Below are 16,421 nucleotides of genomic sequence, written 5' to 3'. Positions count from 1 at the left end.
GAGTGAAATAATGCAAGGAACAATATAGGAAAACTAAATAAACTAATGAGAGAATTAATGATGAATGGAATTTGAGTTAAAGGATGTCAAAAGTTCTGGAGTTCTGGATTTGGATGTTAATGTTGAAATCCAATTTTTGCTTATGAGCCAACAAAAATTAACTTTTAAACTCTTTTATTTATAATTCAGAGGCCACACTTTGACTCAAAATGTATACTTAAATCAAAACTCACCACCGCTTAACACATAACACTAAAGCAAGTAAAATTATGAAAGCTCTTCCAAATAAAATTTGGCGCAGATTCCACTTTGTAAAACTCAAAAATAAAACATATTATTTTCAACCTACGCCATCCAATACTTGCGATTACAAATTAAATACATTCGGCAGATTAAAAATCGAAGACTTCCACTTTCAGATTAAGGACGCCATGCTGTTCGGCTGACTAAACACAGTAAACTATTCGGCGGACAACTGCCAGTTCATAGGTTGGCTAGTTAGGCTTTCTGCAATACTTTCGGATCTGTCCGCTGCTGTCCGTCAGAGGTTTGATATTCCCCATCTTTACTATGGCGGCAGCAAAGCCGGAGAAAAAATTGTTAAAAATTTCCTGTGAATCAGTGGGCTTTCCGTTGAAAATTTCCTGATCAGAGTGGAGAAGCCCTTTCTTGATTTTCAAATTGTTGCAGTAGTTATTGTCAAAGGTGGTGGGAGTCACGTAATCCAGTGGCGACAGGTTGCTGTCTCCACTTTGAACGTAATGAAATAGAGTACGTAGTGTCTATATTGGTGTCGTTGTAAATATGGCCTCTGAAACTCACGCACCGAGCTTGCCCGATAGTATGAGTACCTGCGGAGTATAGTATGGCAAATTTTTTACTAGGTGGTTTATTTTCGGAACCACAATCATGGAATTTCATTTGAAGGAAATACTGAACTCAATCAATTAAATTAAACTAATCCACTGGAGTATATAATCTTGAACTCAACGGGCATCTTTATCTTGATGGCTGATTTGTCGAATATTTAGCAATCAATCAGACATGAGGGCTGTCAATTATTTAACTTCGATGGCTGATGATATGGGTGGGTCAACCACACATGGCCGCGGTCAATTTTTTAATCGCATTCTAATTACAATTTTATGATAATTAATGCATTATACTATTATGGTATGAAAAAATAATATTATCTCAATTGCTAATTGGCCAAATATTTAGCAATCAACAGGAGGTGGTCAATTATTTAATAACACCCATATTAGAAACACTCCCCAAAAATATATACTATCATTTGCATCTTATGTTGCAAATAAGGCATAGAATGGGGAAGAATAGCATAGAGTGGGAAAGAATAGGTAATCAAATCTGTCAAAATTAAGATTAAATTGATCTATTAATTTTTTATTTACATACTCTGAAATCGTATGCAGCGTGGGATAAGAATCTCAAGTTATCATTCAGATAAATTTCTATAGTCCATGCTCTATTTTAAATATTTTACTGTTTTGTCATAACTAGAAGAATCTCAAGTTATCAATGAGATAAATAAATCTCTATAGTACATACTCGATATATATATATATGAATGAAGATCTCTACTATGATTTATATTACTGTGGCAATGCCATTTTGCTCTCGCAAAGTTGCATCCATTGGTTTTTTTAAGACATTAAAATAATCTAGCTACTATGGTTTGTTATAATCGATGGGTCATCTTTCAGATTATATTGTAGATGATGTTACGTACATTAAATCATTTTTAAATAAACGCGGAAAATAACTCGAAACCTGCTAAATAAATAAATATGTTACATCTTTGTAGTTGCATATTTAAAATGATAAAATAAATATCTTACATCTTTGTAGCTACATATTTGAAAGGATAAACAAGAATTTGAAAATGTCGAGGGCATTGCCCACACTTCAAAAGATAACAACAATTAAAATCGCCTCTGGGGAAAATTTTATTAACTTGTCATATGCTTAGGGCCAATGATCTTCACATTCAATCTTGCTTAAAATGAACCAAATTTTGATATACATCATGGCCTAAAATTATGGTTTAAAACCCTATGTATAAGGATGATACCTTTTACATATGAATTGAGAAATGTTGCAGATGCATAATTGGATCTCGTCACATTTTTCCTTATTATATTGGTTCCTTTTGTTACAAAAGGAAGCTTCACTGAAATATTTTGAACTTAGTATCCATATTACTTTTCTAATAAGATCTCCTTCTAGAGTGAGTTAATATGTATAAAAAAGTAACATGTCTTATCCTTTCTTGGAAAAGAGATTCTTATAATGCATTACTATTATGTCATTACAATATCATACCAGCTATAACATCAACCAAAACCATGCCTGAAAGAAATTCTAGGTAGAAAGGAGCATGTGGAAATTCAACCCATTTCATGATATTTCTAATAGCCAAATGAAACATTTCTACCATGGTAGGTCATGGTAGGTCATAGGGAGTGGGATTATTCACATGATTAGAAGCCAATTTATTTTTGTTTGTAGTAGATATCCTTGTAGGCTAATAAGGACTGTGTAGAAAGCCAATCACCAGATTATTGCTCATCATGTGGGGTTGATTCCATCATGGTTACTCTTCAAGTGCCTCTTAAAAATATGTAGGTACTTGACTCCAATCGAGGATATGAAAGTGGGAACATGCCAAGCCGTTTCAATCAATTCGATAACCTCCCTTCGTGGTAACTGAAACTCTAAAATTCTTTTCGTTGACTTGAACAAACCCAATGCTACCTTTGCTTTCAAGAACAATTGTCACAGTATTTGGTTTCATTTCATCAAAAGATACCATATTAATTTAAAGTATCCATTACAATAAGCGCATAACCAACAATTTTTCTACATCAATCATCAGCAAGTTTACTCATTTTATGATTGCATAATATCATTTCAGTAGGAAGCCCACAAACCAACATTACTGAAAATACAATAAAGATTACTGATGTATACTTTAGCTTGCACAAAAATATACTAATAGAAGGATCCTTCAGGAAAAATTTGCAAGTTTTTCTCTATTCAAGAGTGGAAAATGTGCCAATTAAGTCTACAATTGGATTCTAGAAATAAAAATAAGGTAGGGTCGGTAGGTGACAACATCATGGTAGTTTCCTTTTCACCTAAGTGAATGAGGCTAGAAGAAGCCAATGTTTACATTTATCCTTGTTGATATTTATGTTATAAAGCAAGGAATCATTGAGAAATAGCCACAAATATCAGGGAACACCGAGCTTTTGCAAAAGTATTGATATTGATATTTTCCCAGCTTTGTTTGGACTAACTGAAATGAGTGATCCATGTTACATTTCCTATTTTTTTGTGATTGATTGCTTGTACTGGTTACTACTAGTGTACACTTTTTTTGGGGGATGAAACTCAATGCTCACAATGATGACTACTCTACATTTCTTGGGACTCATTTATTGCAACTATTGGGTATCGTGTTCCCTAGATTTGTTAAATTTGCAAATTTGAGTAGTACACAAGTTTTATTTCTTACATTTTCAAATTTCAGTTACACACAAGCTTTATTGATTAATTTTGTTGTTGGAGGGACTAAGGGTAGATATTTATGTGTTGGGTTGATGCTTGAAGTTAGATGCTCATGTTTTCTTGTGTGATGATGGTGGGCAATTGAGATGACACTGGATTTGGGGTTTTGTGTATTGTTTGAATGTTTAATCCTTCTTCTTCAAATATTCATACACATTTTTTGTGGAAATTCCTACCAATTTAAGGAGTGGCCTCCTTATTGCATTAAGATAAGCTAGCACACCATCCATTTAGGGTGGGTATGGGCGTGGGCATGATGTATCAAAACACTTATTGTGCATATGTGTAAAGGTAAATTGAATATAGAGGGTGCATTTGTTGCAACACAAATCTATATAAATCTATATCTGATGCTGGTGACTACAAATGGTCAGTATATCAAATATTGGATCTCAAATTAGGCAACATGGAACTTGTCAAGCTCGAGGTGCATATCACACCTTGAGTGAGATGGGTTTGTGCTAGTAGCTAGAGATCATTGTGATCCTAAAGATGGCATCTTGGCGGCTTGAAGATCCTGCATAACCTTATTACAGTTGGGTGGTTCTATTCTTTTTTCATGAATGAGAATGTTCGTTTGTAGATCTTATTATGATTTTTATTTTGTGTTGGCAAAGCTTTGAGGTCCAATTGTATCTCATTTCCACGTTAGCTTGGGAGGTCGACACCACTCACTTCCAAATTTTTAACGTCGTAGACTATCCCATTTTTTCATGCCATTTACGTCCATGCAATTGTGGTTTTGTAGATTAATCCCATGCAACCTTCAATGCAATTTAGCTAAGTTGAGTCATTCCAAATTTGATCTCCTCACTGTACTCCAGACACACCTCTCATAGAAGCACTATCTCACATCATTGCAAATTTATTCCTTGTAGAGACAATGACTAATTCCATTATCTCCTCACTGTACTCCCAGACACACCTCTCATATAAGCATTATCTCACATCATTGCAAATTTATCCTCTCATATAAGCATTATCTCACATCATTGCAAATGTATTCCTTGTAGAGACAATGATTGATTCCATTGACTATTGCTTGCTAGAAGAAAGCATTATCTCACATCATTGCAAATTTATTCCTTGTAGAGACAATGACTGATTCCATTGACTATTGCTTGCTAGAAGAACATCTGCAATTGCTTTTGAATATTAGTCTGAGTCTAATCACACTCCAGGGTTTCCTATATGGTATGTCTTGCTAGTTTGTAATCCCTGACTATTGCTTGCTAGAAGAACATCTGCAATTGCTTTTGAATATTAGTCTGAGTCTGATCACACTCCAGGGTTTCCTATATGGTATGTCTTGCTAGTTTGTAATCCCTCTAGAGTCTAGATGAATGCAGTTAGCTCTTGTTCATGTCAATATGGCTCTGAGTAACTTGTACACTTTTCTTTCTATTATAAGTACTCAACTAGTTCATGAAAGGTTGTGTGGTCAACCGTGCACCATCACAAAATTTCCAAGACCTCATGAAATATTTTCCATTAGTTAAGAGATACTTGATAGACAAGTGCATCAAGTTATTCATTTGATGTAGATACATAGACATCTTGATGACTTTTCTTATAACTATTTGTAAGAAAATTATGGCTTTATTTAGGTGTCATTCTAATTTGTGTTTTAATGATGGTTCCTTAGTAATAGATATATGTAAAAGTTTAATGGTAGTTTTTGTTGAATATGATGTCATTCTAATTTGTGTTTTAATGATGGTTCCTTAGTAATAGATATATGTAAAAGTTTAATGGTAGTTTTTGTTGAATATGATGTGATTTTAATAATACTAATTTTGATTTATATATTTTTAAATGTGATATTGTATATTTTTAGATGTGATATTAACATAAAATACACTAATAAATTTAATGTTTATATAATATAATATGTTTTTTTATATTCCATGAAAATAATAAAAATTATATTTTTAAAAATACATTAATAAATTTAATGTTTATAGAATATAATATGTTTTTTTAATATTCCATAAAAATAATAAAAAATATATTTGTTAATAATTTAAAAAATTAATGTAAAATTAAATCTTTTCCACTTGAAATAAATCTTTATACTCAAATATTCATATGATATCACATAAGGATTAAATTTTCTAAAAGTTTGGTTTGGAGACTATTGAACACAATTATCTAGATCTCTCTCCTAATTGCACACATATTCTTGGATAAATGTTAACTTTGAGCCGTGACATGATTTTTCCAAACAAGGTCAAAAGTAAAGTGTACTCACCCACCGTGCTACTTAGTTTAAAGCAAATGAGAAGGTCACGATCATAAAGTCACTCCATGGAATAGTCCATGTTAATGAAAGTGAGGATTTTGTAGTCTTTTCGTATGGCTAATTACCTTGAAGATTGTCTTGACTTGTATGTGGTTGGGAAAAGATGGGGAAAATAATTAGGTACAATCAACCAATGCAATATCAGAAGGCACTCACACAGGATAAAATACATTTCTGTTTGGTGAAATGTATTTCCATGTATGCTGCAGCAAGAAATGTTTTGGTTCCATATAATATACGATTGAGCTCATCTAGTAAGCTTGTTCATGACTGCCTAGAAGACCTAGAACAAAGCAATTGTGTCAAGAACATGTGTACACAAAAGAGGTATGGGCACCTTTGAAGGTAACTCTGGATGATGCGGCATAGGGGAATGCATCTTCTTAAAATCATTGCATTATATTACCCTTGTCGAGTCCTGACTTTTTAGGAAGAACTATCAACCTCCTTTGCATAGCAATTGAAAACAAAGTTGGAAGACTCCACGTTTACGAAAACTCAAATATTACTCTGAACATGCTTAATGGAAAATCTACTTTGCGAAGAATTAAATCTGTTATGCATCACATTCTAGAAATGAAGACCAGATTACATTCCATCTCCTTTACTCATATTTTCCATGAGCCCAACTCCCACGTAGATTCCTTATCCAAAGCTGGAGTGCACCTAAAACCCTATGCATAAGGAGGATACCTTTTACATATGAATTGAGAAATGTTGCAGATGCATAATTGGATCTCGTCACATTTTTCCTTATTATATTGGTTCCTTTTGTTACAAAAGGAAGCTTCACTGAAATATTTTGAACTTAGTATCCATATTACTTTTCTAATAAGATCTCCTTCTATAGTGAGTTAATATGTATAAAAAAGTAACATGTCTTATCCTTTCTTGGAAAAGAGATTCGTAAAATGCATTACTATTATGTCAGTACAATATCATACCAGCTATAACATCAACCAAAACCATGCCTGAAAGAAATTCTAGGTAGGAAGGAGCATGTGGAACTTCAACCCATTTCATGATATTTATAATAGCCAAATGAAACATTTCTACCATGGTACGTCATGGCAGGTCATAGGGAGTGGAATTATTCATATGATTAGAAGCCAATTTATTTTTGTTTGTAGTAGATATCCTTGTAGGCTAATAAGGACTGTGTAGAAATCCAATCACCAGATTAGTGCTCATCATGTGGGGTTGATTCCATCATGGTTACTCTTCGAGTGCCTGTTAAAAATATGTAGGTACCTGACTCCAATCGAGGATATGAAAGTGGGAACATGCCAAGCCATTTCAATCAATTAGATAACCTCCCTTCTTGGTAATTGAAACTCTAAAATTCTTTCCGTTGACTTGAACAAACCCAATGCTACCTTTGCTTTCAAGAACAATTGTCAAAGTATTTGGTTTCATTTCATCAAAAGATACCATATTAATATAAAGTATCCATTACAATAAACGCATAACCAACAATTCTTCTACCTCAATAATCAACAAATTTACTCATTTTATGATTGCATAATATCATTTCAGTAGGAAGCCCACAAACCAACATTACTGAAAATATAATAAAGATTACCAATGTATACTTTAGCTTGCACACAACCATACTAATAGAAGGATCCTTTAGCTAAAATTTGCAATTTTTTCTCTGTTCAAGAGTGGAAAATGTGCCAATTAAGTCTACAATTGTTTTCTAGAAATAAAAATAAGGTAGGGTCGGTAGGTGACAACATCATGGTAGTTTTCTTTTCACCTAAGTAAATGAGGCTAGAAGAAGCCAATGTTTACGTTTATCCTTGTTGATATTTATGTTATAAAGCAAGGAATCATTGAGAAATAGCCACAAATATCAGGGAACACCGAGATTTTGCAAAAGTACTGATATTGATATTTTCCCAACTTTGTTTGGACTGACTGAAATGAGTGATCCATGTTACATTTCCAATTTTTTTGTGATTGATTACATGTACTGGTTACTACTAGTGTACACTTTTTTTGGGGGATGAAACTCAATGCTCACAATGGTGACTACTTGATGAGCCCCAATTTTTGGTAACAATTTGGGCTCATTTGGCCTACTTACCTTGCTGAACCCTTCATCTTTTATCACTTATGCATTCATTTCTTGGTATATTCGTGTTATTTGTAGGAAGAAGGGCAGGCATTATATCTATGTGGCTAATACATGATGATTTCAGGTTTTTTGGCATTAAAGGGAGCAAAAGACCACGCAAATGGAGACAAGGAGACAGCCAAGGTGGCATTGCGGGTTTTTAGGGAGGTTTTCCACAGTCTTGATGACCTTCCTCGTGATTTCCACCCTAACTCCGAGCTCCAACAGCTCTCCCCACCGAGCTTAAAGGCAGCCAACAGATTCTATAGGAACAGCAATTTAACTTTCAGTTGGACAGCCAAGCTCCACTTTTTGAGGAAGCCAGCTTGATCCTCATCATGTATAAATATTAAGGTCGTAGCCTTTGGTAGGAGCTTTTTGAACTTTTGAACTACTGTTGCAATTTCTAAGCACGAGCTACAGCTCGGTTTTTGCTTTTTGTAAGCCAGTTTTGGCATGATGTTAGACTCATGATTATTCAATAAAGGCAGGCAGCTTTGGATTCAATTCTGAGTTTTCAAGGGAGCTATAGCTCTTAGGTTAGGGCCCAACCTGAGAGCAATAGACCTCATTTTCCTGTATTGTTATTTGTCTTTCCTTTCAGCACTTCATTTCTTTGCTTTGACGTGCATTTGAAAAACACAGTCTGCTGATTTAATTTCTTTAATGTGATTGAGTAGGGTTAGTTTATGGTTAAGGTGCTTTCAATAACTTAGATTAGATTAGGAGGATTAGCATTCATTTAGAGCTCCAAGAAAAGGTTGACAGTGCACTCACTGCCATCTCTGTTTAGAGATTCGGGGTGTAGACCGTACCAACCACCAAAAAAACACAGTCTTACACTTTCATTCAAGCTGCAACACAGTCATTTCAATTGTAGATCCATCCATGCATTCTGATCTTGAGCAGTACTTCTTCATTCCAACTCCATGCACGATTTTTCTCTGAAGTTTACAGTGTTGTTCATTGATTTAATAACACAGTTAGGATAGGTTGATGAATTCTCGGTTTTGTGCAGATTCGTTTCCTTTACACTGCGTAGTATCACTCTGTTATCTTCTTCTTCTTCTCAACCGCACCCAAGTCACCTACCCAACCTCTGTTCAGCTCGTTTTCCTTCCAACACCTCTATTGTTCACGTAGCTCCATCTCTTTGGCTTTTCATCGCTTCCACCTTTCCATCCACCAACCAACTGTACCCACTCTTTCCTCATCTCATATCTCTGTCCCTGAGCCATCATAAGCTCCCTTTCCATCCTACCTACCTACCCATACAACTCCTCCACTCCTCCATCACCCAAACCACCAACCACAGAACATCCTGTAGAAGTTAGCAGACTTCCTGTAGAAATCCCGAGCTTCCTGTAGGATCCCCTGCAGACATCCTGTAGAAGCCTGCAACCTCGGTTGTCGAGCACCTGAACGTTGTGGACTTCTGTGGAATGATGTTTTGGATCCCCTGGGACCTTTCTTAGCCCTCCTAACCTTTCCCAAGCTTTCTTTCCCTTCGAACTACCCCTGCACAGTCAAACCCTAATAAGAAACAAAATCATAATAACTCCAACCACTTAAGCAAAAATACAAAAACAATGTTCTTTTCAATAGAAGTAGTTTAAATTCATGCATCTCATATCACTAGAAGCAATGGCATCATTTCTAGAAGTTTTCACTCCCACCATTGCATCATAGAAACTAAACTAGTCAGATTAGGGTTTACTAGGGTTTCCATGTCTTGTTGGCTTTCAGTTCATTATTGCAAAGTAGGTTAATTTCCTTTGAGATAGCCTTCGTCCATCATTTAGAAAGCTTCTTCTGAGAACATATAGAAGTTGGCTTGAGCCCTAACGGACTTGTGCCAGCTGACCAAGTGACAGCTGCGACAAGAGCTAGTACTTGTGCATACAGCACCGTTGCTTCCAAGTTTGTTACGAACTACCGAGTTGATAAAATTAGAGATAGGAAGCTCCAGGAGTTGTATCATTATTGCTACAATACTGGAGCCCACCATCTTTTTGGCGCCGTTGACGGGGAAGCGTCAGAGTATTAGTAATTGTTGCTTTTCTTCTACTTTCCTACTCTTGCTTTCTGCCAAGTAGTTTATTTCATTTCCATTCTGCAAAAGTAGCATAGACATTTCCTGCTTTCATAGATTAGCATTTCCTGCTTTCATAGAATAGCATTTCAATTCTGCAATTTCATTTCTGCAAGCGTAGATTAGCATTTCCATTCTGCAAGCGTAGACTAGCATTTCCATTCCTGCAATTTCATTTGAGCAAAGTAGATTAGTCCTTTCCTGCTTTCATTTCAATTCGGCATTTTTATTTCAGCAAGATAGTTAGTTGTAGATCAATCTGTTTCAGTTTTGCAGGTACCAAAGAAAAGCAAAAGCAATCAAAAAAGTCTTTCCATTTCATGCCTCGTAGGAATCGAGATAAAACAAGCAAATTCTTACCCAAGACCCCCACCACATCACTGAGTCACCCTTCTCTCTTCTTCGGTGACAGTGATCCAGAAGAACCTATAGGTGAACCTCCTGAGATATACGAAGATCCTATAGCAGAAGAAGAATTAGAGACCATCCCATCTGAAGCTATGGCTGACAATAGAGGAGAAGATGAGAGAATAGAAGGTGCCTTCCCCATCCGAGAGACCAATGGAGACATGAAAATGAAAAACATTAGTCCCTCCGCCCTACCTCACTTCCATGGACTGACTACTGAAGATCCTGATACCTTCCTGTTTGAGTTTGTTGTCCTTTGTAGAACCTATGATTATACTGAAGATGAGCAGAAGCTGAAACTCTTCCCTTCAACTCTTAAGGGTGCAACATTACGCTGGTTCATGGGCTTACCTGGGAATAGTATCACCACTTGGGCTCAGATGCAGCAAGCTTTCAATACCAAGTACCGAGATTACTGTAGGTCCAAGGAAACCAAGGGAGAAATCTTTCGGATGACCATGGGAAGTTATGAGTCCTTAAAGGATTATGAGGAGAGGTTCCAACTTAGCTATAAGCGAGCCAGGTGCACACTTGACCCTGAATCCCTCAAGTTGGTCCTGCTCCGAGGAGTCCCTGAAGACCTCTTAGACACCCTTCACATGTTAGCTGGGGGGGATATTTACCAACTGCCTTATGAGGACATCAAGACTGTGTTTAGAAACCACTCCAGGGCAGCTCGGAAATGAGGTAGAGGAAACCTCCTCTCAGCTGGTGTCCCTTTCTCCAAGCATGAGTTTGCAAATCAATTAGAAGATCTTAAGAGTGAGGTGAGACAGACCATTGCCATGCAACTGGACACATTCAGGATCCAGCAGAAGAAGGAAGAAGTTGAGAGAGCCTTGGCTATCTTCTGCCCTAGATGTACAAGGAGACACCCTAAGAACGAATGCCCATTGCATATTCGGTTGAAGTGTGTTTCGTCTGTGAGGAGGACCATCCCACAAACCAATGTCCAACCTTACCTGGATTTAAAGCCATGTACCAAGGGACAGAAGCTCCCACTGAACCTCTCTATTTCCTCAACCAAAGAAGGCCACAAGGACCTAGACCTTACCAGCAGGAGATGCAAGGGGCACCCCAAGCTTATTACAGCCCCAACCAATCGACTCATATGCCTTCCTGGGGTTCCCCTGCTCATCCTTCCTGGTCTATGCCTCCTCCATGGTCTTACCCACCTCAGTACCCTACTCAACCCACTACTCATTCCTATCACTCACATGCCCAGCCACAGCCTCAGTGGAATGCACCTCAGTCGGGGTGGAGGCCCAGTACAACACTCCTCCTGCCATTTTGCCTCCACCACCAGTTCAACCTCAACCCTTACCTCCTGCTCCTCCAAGGCAACCTCAGATGCCTGCTCAACTGAACCCGAACCCCAACAATAGACAGGCCCAGCAGGTATACACTGGGGAAACATCATGCCCTACTTATGCTGTGGAGATCCAGGAGATCAATCTTCGATCTGGAAAGACTCTTCCGGATCGCCAACATGCTCCCCCAGAGGACGAGGAGGATAAACAGGAAAGTGAACCAAAGGCTATTCCACCCTTTCCTGAGAGACTAACAGCCACCACACAACCCAACCCAGAGGAGGATGAGCTTCTGGGTGAGCTCAAGCAGTTGTGTGTGAAAATACCACTTCTCCAAGCCATCAAGGATGTGCCAATATACAACAAACTGGTTAAGGAAAAGTGTTTTAAACACCCAGGCAGGCGAAAGAGAGATGCTTCAACCATCAATGTCTTAGGACAACTATCTGACCTTATGTTAGGACAAGTCATCTGCCCAAAGTATCTAGATTTTGGGAGTCCTGTAGTAGATGTCGACATCAATGGCATCATCATACCTCACACTTTGATTGATTTGGGGGCTGCCATTAATGTGATGACCAGGGATACCATGCTCAAACTCAATCTTCAAGGTTCCTTGAGGAAGACCTCGATAGTTCTGCAACTTGCAGATTGCTCCACTGTGACTCCCGAAGGGATTGTGGAGGATGTCTTGGTCTCTGTCGACTCTTGGGAATACCCTATAGATTTCTTGGTTCTGCAACCCAAGGCAAAGCTTACTGGATATCCTCTTATTTTGGGAAGGCCTTGGTTAGCCACTGCAGATGCTTACATAAGTTGTCGTGTAGGAAATATGACCATCAAAAATGGTCCTATGTCCAAGCAGCTAGTCTGATACCCTCTTGCCCAACCTTCCTTAGAGCATGACTTACCACTTTGGTTGGAGGAAGGAGAAGAGGATGAAGTGTACTCAACACCTTTGTGCACCCTAGATACTACTAGAAGAGACCCCCCAACCAAGGATGACTTGATTGAGACCTTGATCCAGAATCCACCCTCCAGTGCACTATCCTTAGAAAAATTGGTGGAGGATGCCCAAGCCAGCACCTTAGTGGATCTTTGTATGACCAACCCTGTCACTCCCAGAGTCAAAAATGTGGAGTTTGGCCCTGAGAGAACGTTAAATATCAGCTCCTCCCTATCTCCTTCCCAGGAAATGGAGCTGTGTAGCCTGTTGGGCAGTCACCTAGATGCTTTTTCTTGGAGATATAAGGAGATGAAAGGAGTCCATCCCTCGGTATGTACCCATCACATATACATCAAAGAGGATTTTAAACCGGTTAGACAACCTCAAAGGAGAATGAATCCAGCCCTTAAGGACATTGTCAAGGAAGAATTGCAAAAACTGTTGGATGCCGGATTCATTTACCCCATCTCAGATAGTGAATGGGTGTCCCCTCTGGTGTTGGTTCCCAAGAAGAATGGGAAGTGGAGAATCTGTGTGGACTATTGAGAACTGAACAAAGCTACCAAGAAAGACCATTTCCCTCTACCTTTCATAGATCAAGTGTTGGATGGACTGGCAGGAAAGAAGTTCTTCTCTTTCCTGGATGGGTTTAGCGGGTACAACCAGATTCAAATCAGCCCGGAAGACCAAGATAAGACCACCTTCACTTGTCCTTGGGGTACCTTTGCCTACCGAGTTCTTCCCTTTGGGCTATGCAATGCTCCTGCTACCTTCCAGAGAGTTGTCTTGAGCATATTCTCGGAGCTGGTCCATGATGCAGTGGGAATCTATATGGATGAATTCACTCCTTATGGGGCCAACTTCCAGGAAGCATTGTCCAATTTGGGAAAAGTCCTAACCAAATGCATTGAGATGAACCAGTCCCTTAGTCCTGAAAAATGTGAATTCCTGATGACTGAAGGGACCGTGCTAGGCCATACCATTTCTTGCCAAGGGTTACAGGTGGATCCTAACAAAATTGCTCTCATCAAGAAGGTTCCACCTCCTCAAAAGGTAAGGGATGTTCGGAGTTTCTTAGGATTAGCAAGGTATTACAGGAGATTCATTAAAGACTTCAGCAAGCTAGCCTCGCCATTGTTTGGCCTGTTGGCAAAAGATGTGGAGTTTAAGTGGACTGACGATTGTCAGAGGGCTTTGAATGAATTAAAGGACAAGTTGGTATCAGCCCCAATCTTGAGAGGTCCAAACTGGGCCCTACCTTTCCACATCCACACTGATGCCTCGAACAAAGCCATAGGTGCAGCTTTAGGACAAGTCGAACAAAAACTTCCATATGCCATTTACTTTGTTAGCAAAAACTTGTCCAAAGTTGAGCTGAATTACACTGTAACTGAGAAAGAGTTTTTGGCTGTGGTCCATGCACTGAACAAGTTCTGACATTATATCACTGGCTATCAAACATTTGTACATACTGACCATGCTGCAATTAGATATTTAATGAATAAACCAGATGTGAATGCTCGTATTATTAGATGGTTACTTTTGTTGCAGCAGTTTGATTTGACCATTGTTGACAAACCAGGTAAAGAAAATGTTATTGCTGATTTTTTATCTAGATTGGATTTGTCTGCAGATGAGGATGGAACAGTGGATGACCAGATGCCCGATGAAGATCTGTTGGCTATCTCAGCACTCTCTCCATGGTTTGCTGATATAGCAAACTACCTTGTTTCAACACAGTTCCCTCCGCACTTATCTTCAAGAGAGAAGAGAAGAATCATCAGAAAAAGTGCCTCATTTACTTGGATCGGGGGCAATCTGTTCAAGCTTGGCCCTGATCAGATCTTAAGGCGTTGTGTAAGGGAGGAGGAAGTCTTTGATATCCTCCTCACCTGTCATGATGGGCCTTGTGGAGGACATTTTGCAGCAAAGAGAACTGCCTTCAAGATCCTGCAGGCAGGCTACTATTGTCCCACACTTCATCAAGATGTCAGAAGATATATCAGCCAATGTGACCAATGCCAAAGAATGGGGAAACCGACTCAAAGGGATGAGATGCCTCTCTAACCTCAAGTGACTCTTGAGCCATTTGAGAAGTGGGGTATGGACTTTGCGGGTCCAATCAACCCTCCTTCGAGGCAAAGGTCTTACATCATTGTGTGTACTGACTACCTGACAAAGTGGGCAGAGACCAAAGCAATCAAAGCAGCAACAGAAGAAAAGGTGGCCGAGTTCTTAAGAGAAAACATCTTCTACAAGTTTGGCTACCCAAGAGAGCTAGTCACCGATCAAGGGAGCCAGTTCACATCCAACCTAGTTGAAGACCTACTAGCTCATCACAAGATCAAGCATAGGACTTCCACCCCCTATCACCCTCAAGAAAATGGGCAGGTGGAAGTCACCAATAGAGCATTAGAAGGGATCTTGACTAAGGTGGTGAGCAGCAGCAGAAAGGATTGGGCAGATCGCCTGGTTGAGGCCACATGGGCTTACAACACAACCTGGAAGACCACCACCGGCTTCACACCTTATGAGCTGGTCTATGGGAAGAAAGCTTTGTTGTCCATTGAGTTCGAGTACAACACTTTGAGGATGGCAGCTCAACTAGATCTAGATCTCAGCCATCCACAACAAGAAAGGTTATTGCAGCTGAATGGACTGGACGAGCACCGGATGCAGGCCCTCCTTCACTCAGAAGTGGTTCAACTTCAGAGAAAGGTGTGGCATGACCAACATCTCCATGACAAGCAATTTCAGCCGGGAGATTGGGCCTTGTTGTATGACTCCAGATACAAAGATTTCAAGGGGAAGCTGAGAACCAGATGGCTAGGACCATATGCAGTGGAAAAATGTCATGACAATGGATCTGTTCTTATTCGGACCATTGATGAGGAAGCCATCCCCATGCTTGTCAATGGGCATCGATTGAAGATATACAGGAAGCCTCTCTCAAGACAAGAGTTCATCAAAACTATGGAGAAACCAGTGTTGGTCATAGAGAAGGGTTCTGCCTCTCCTTTGGACATACCCTGAAAGATCTAAAAAAAATAAAAAATAATAATAATAATAATAAAGATCCTTGGGTGAAAACCTTTCTGAGGCACCCAAGGCAGGTGGTAGGGGTGAAAACCTCATTGAGGCGCCCCTATTGTCTTTCAAAAAAAAAAAAAAAAAAGAGATTTGAAAAAAGATCCTTGAGTGAAAACCTCTCTGAGGCGCTTAAGGCAGATGGCAAGGGTGAAAACCTCATTGAGGCGCCCCTGTTATCTTTCAAAAAAAAAAGAAAAAAAGAGAAAAAAGAAAAAAACAATAAGAAAAAAAAAGGTCAGCAAATTCATAATGTAAAGTTGCATGCAGGTTGCAGGTGTACTATGGAGGAGAGGAAGCCTCTCAACTCAAAGCTAAGGATCCTTATCATGCTGTCAGGAGACCTCACCAGCACCTCCTCCAAGAATACTCATTTTCTCCAAGGTATGTGCAATTTTATCACGGCTTGAGTCTTCTACAGGAAGACGCAGATTTTCTACAGGAAGATGCAGATTTTCTACAGGAAGGTGCAGACTCTCTACAGGAAACGCAAACTTTCTACAGGAAGCTCTGTATTTCTACAGGAAACTTCCTGTAGAAGTTCAGGACGGCCCAGTATCCATTTT

The 16,421-nt window shown here is 39.0% G+C and overlaps 1 protein-coding gene across 1 annotated transcript in view; it reads right to left on the bottom strand.

Moving 5' to 3' along the window:
* Window positions 1-494: 494 nt before the first annotated feature.
* Window positions 495-16,421, bottom strand: part of LOC149223151 (cationic peroxidase 1-like) — an 84,433-nt gene continuing 68,506 nt past the window's right edge. Inside the window, exon 3 of the mRNA XM_089387799.1 lies at window positions 495-745. Within this exon, the coding sequence (XP_089243925.1) occupies window positions 495-745 (251 nt within the window). The remainder of the gene's footprint in view (window positions 746-16,421) is intronic.

This window comes from Pinus tabuliformis, chromosome Q (genome assembly GCF_031772625.1).
Source record: "Pinus tabuliformis cultivar Carrire ecotype Pingquan chromosome Q, CPIR1, whole genome shotgun sequence".
Classification (NCBI taxonomy): Eukaryota; Viridiplantae; Streptophyta; class Pinopsida; order Pinales; family Pinaceae; genus Pinus; species Pinus tabuliformis.
The sequence above is the reverse complement of the archived record's forward strand: the minus strand, read 5'-3'. Positions and strand labels throughout refer to the sequence as shown.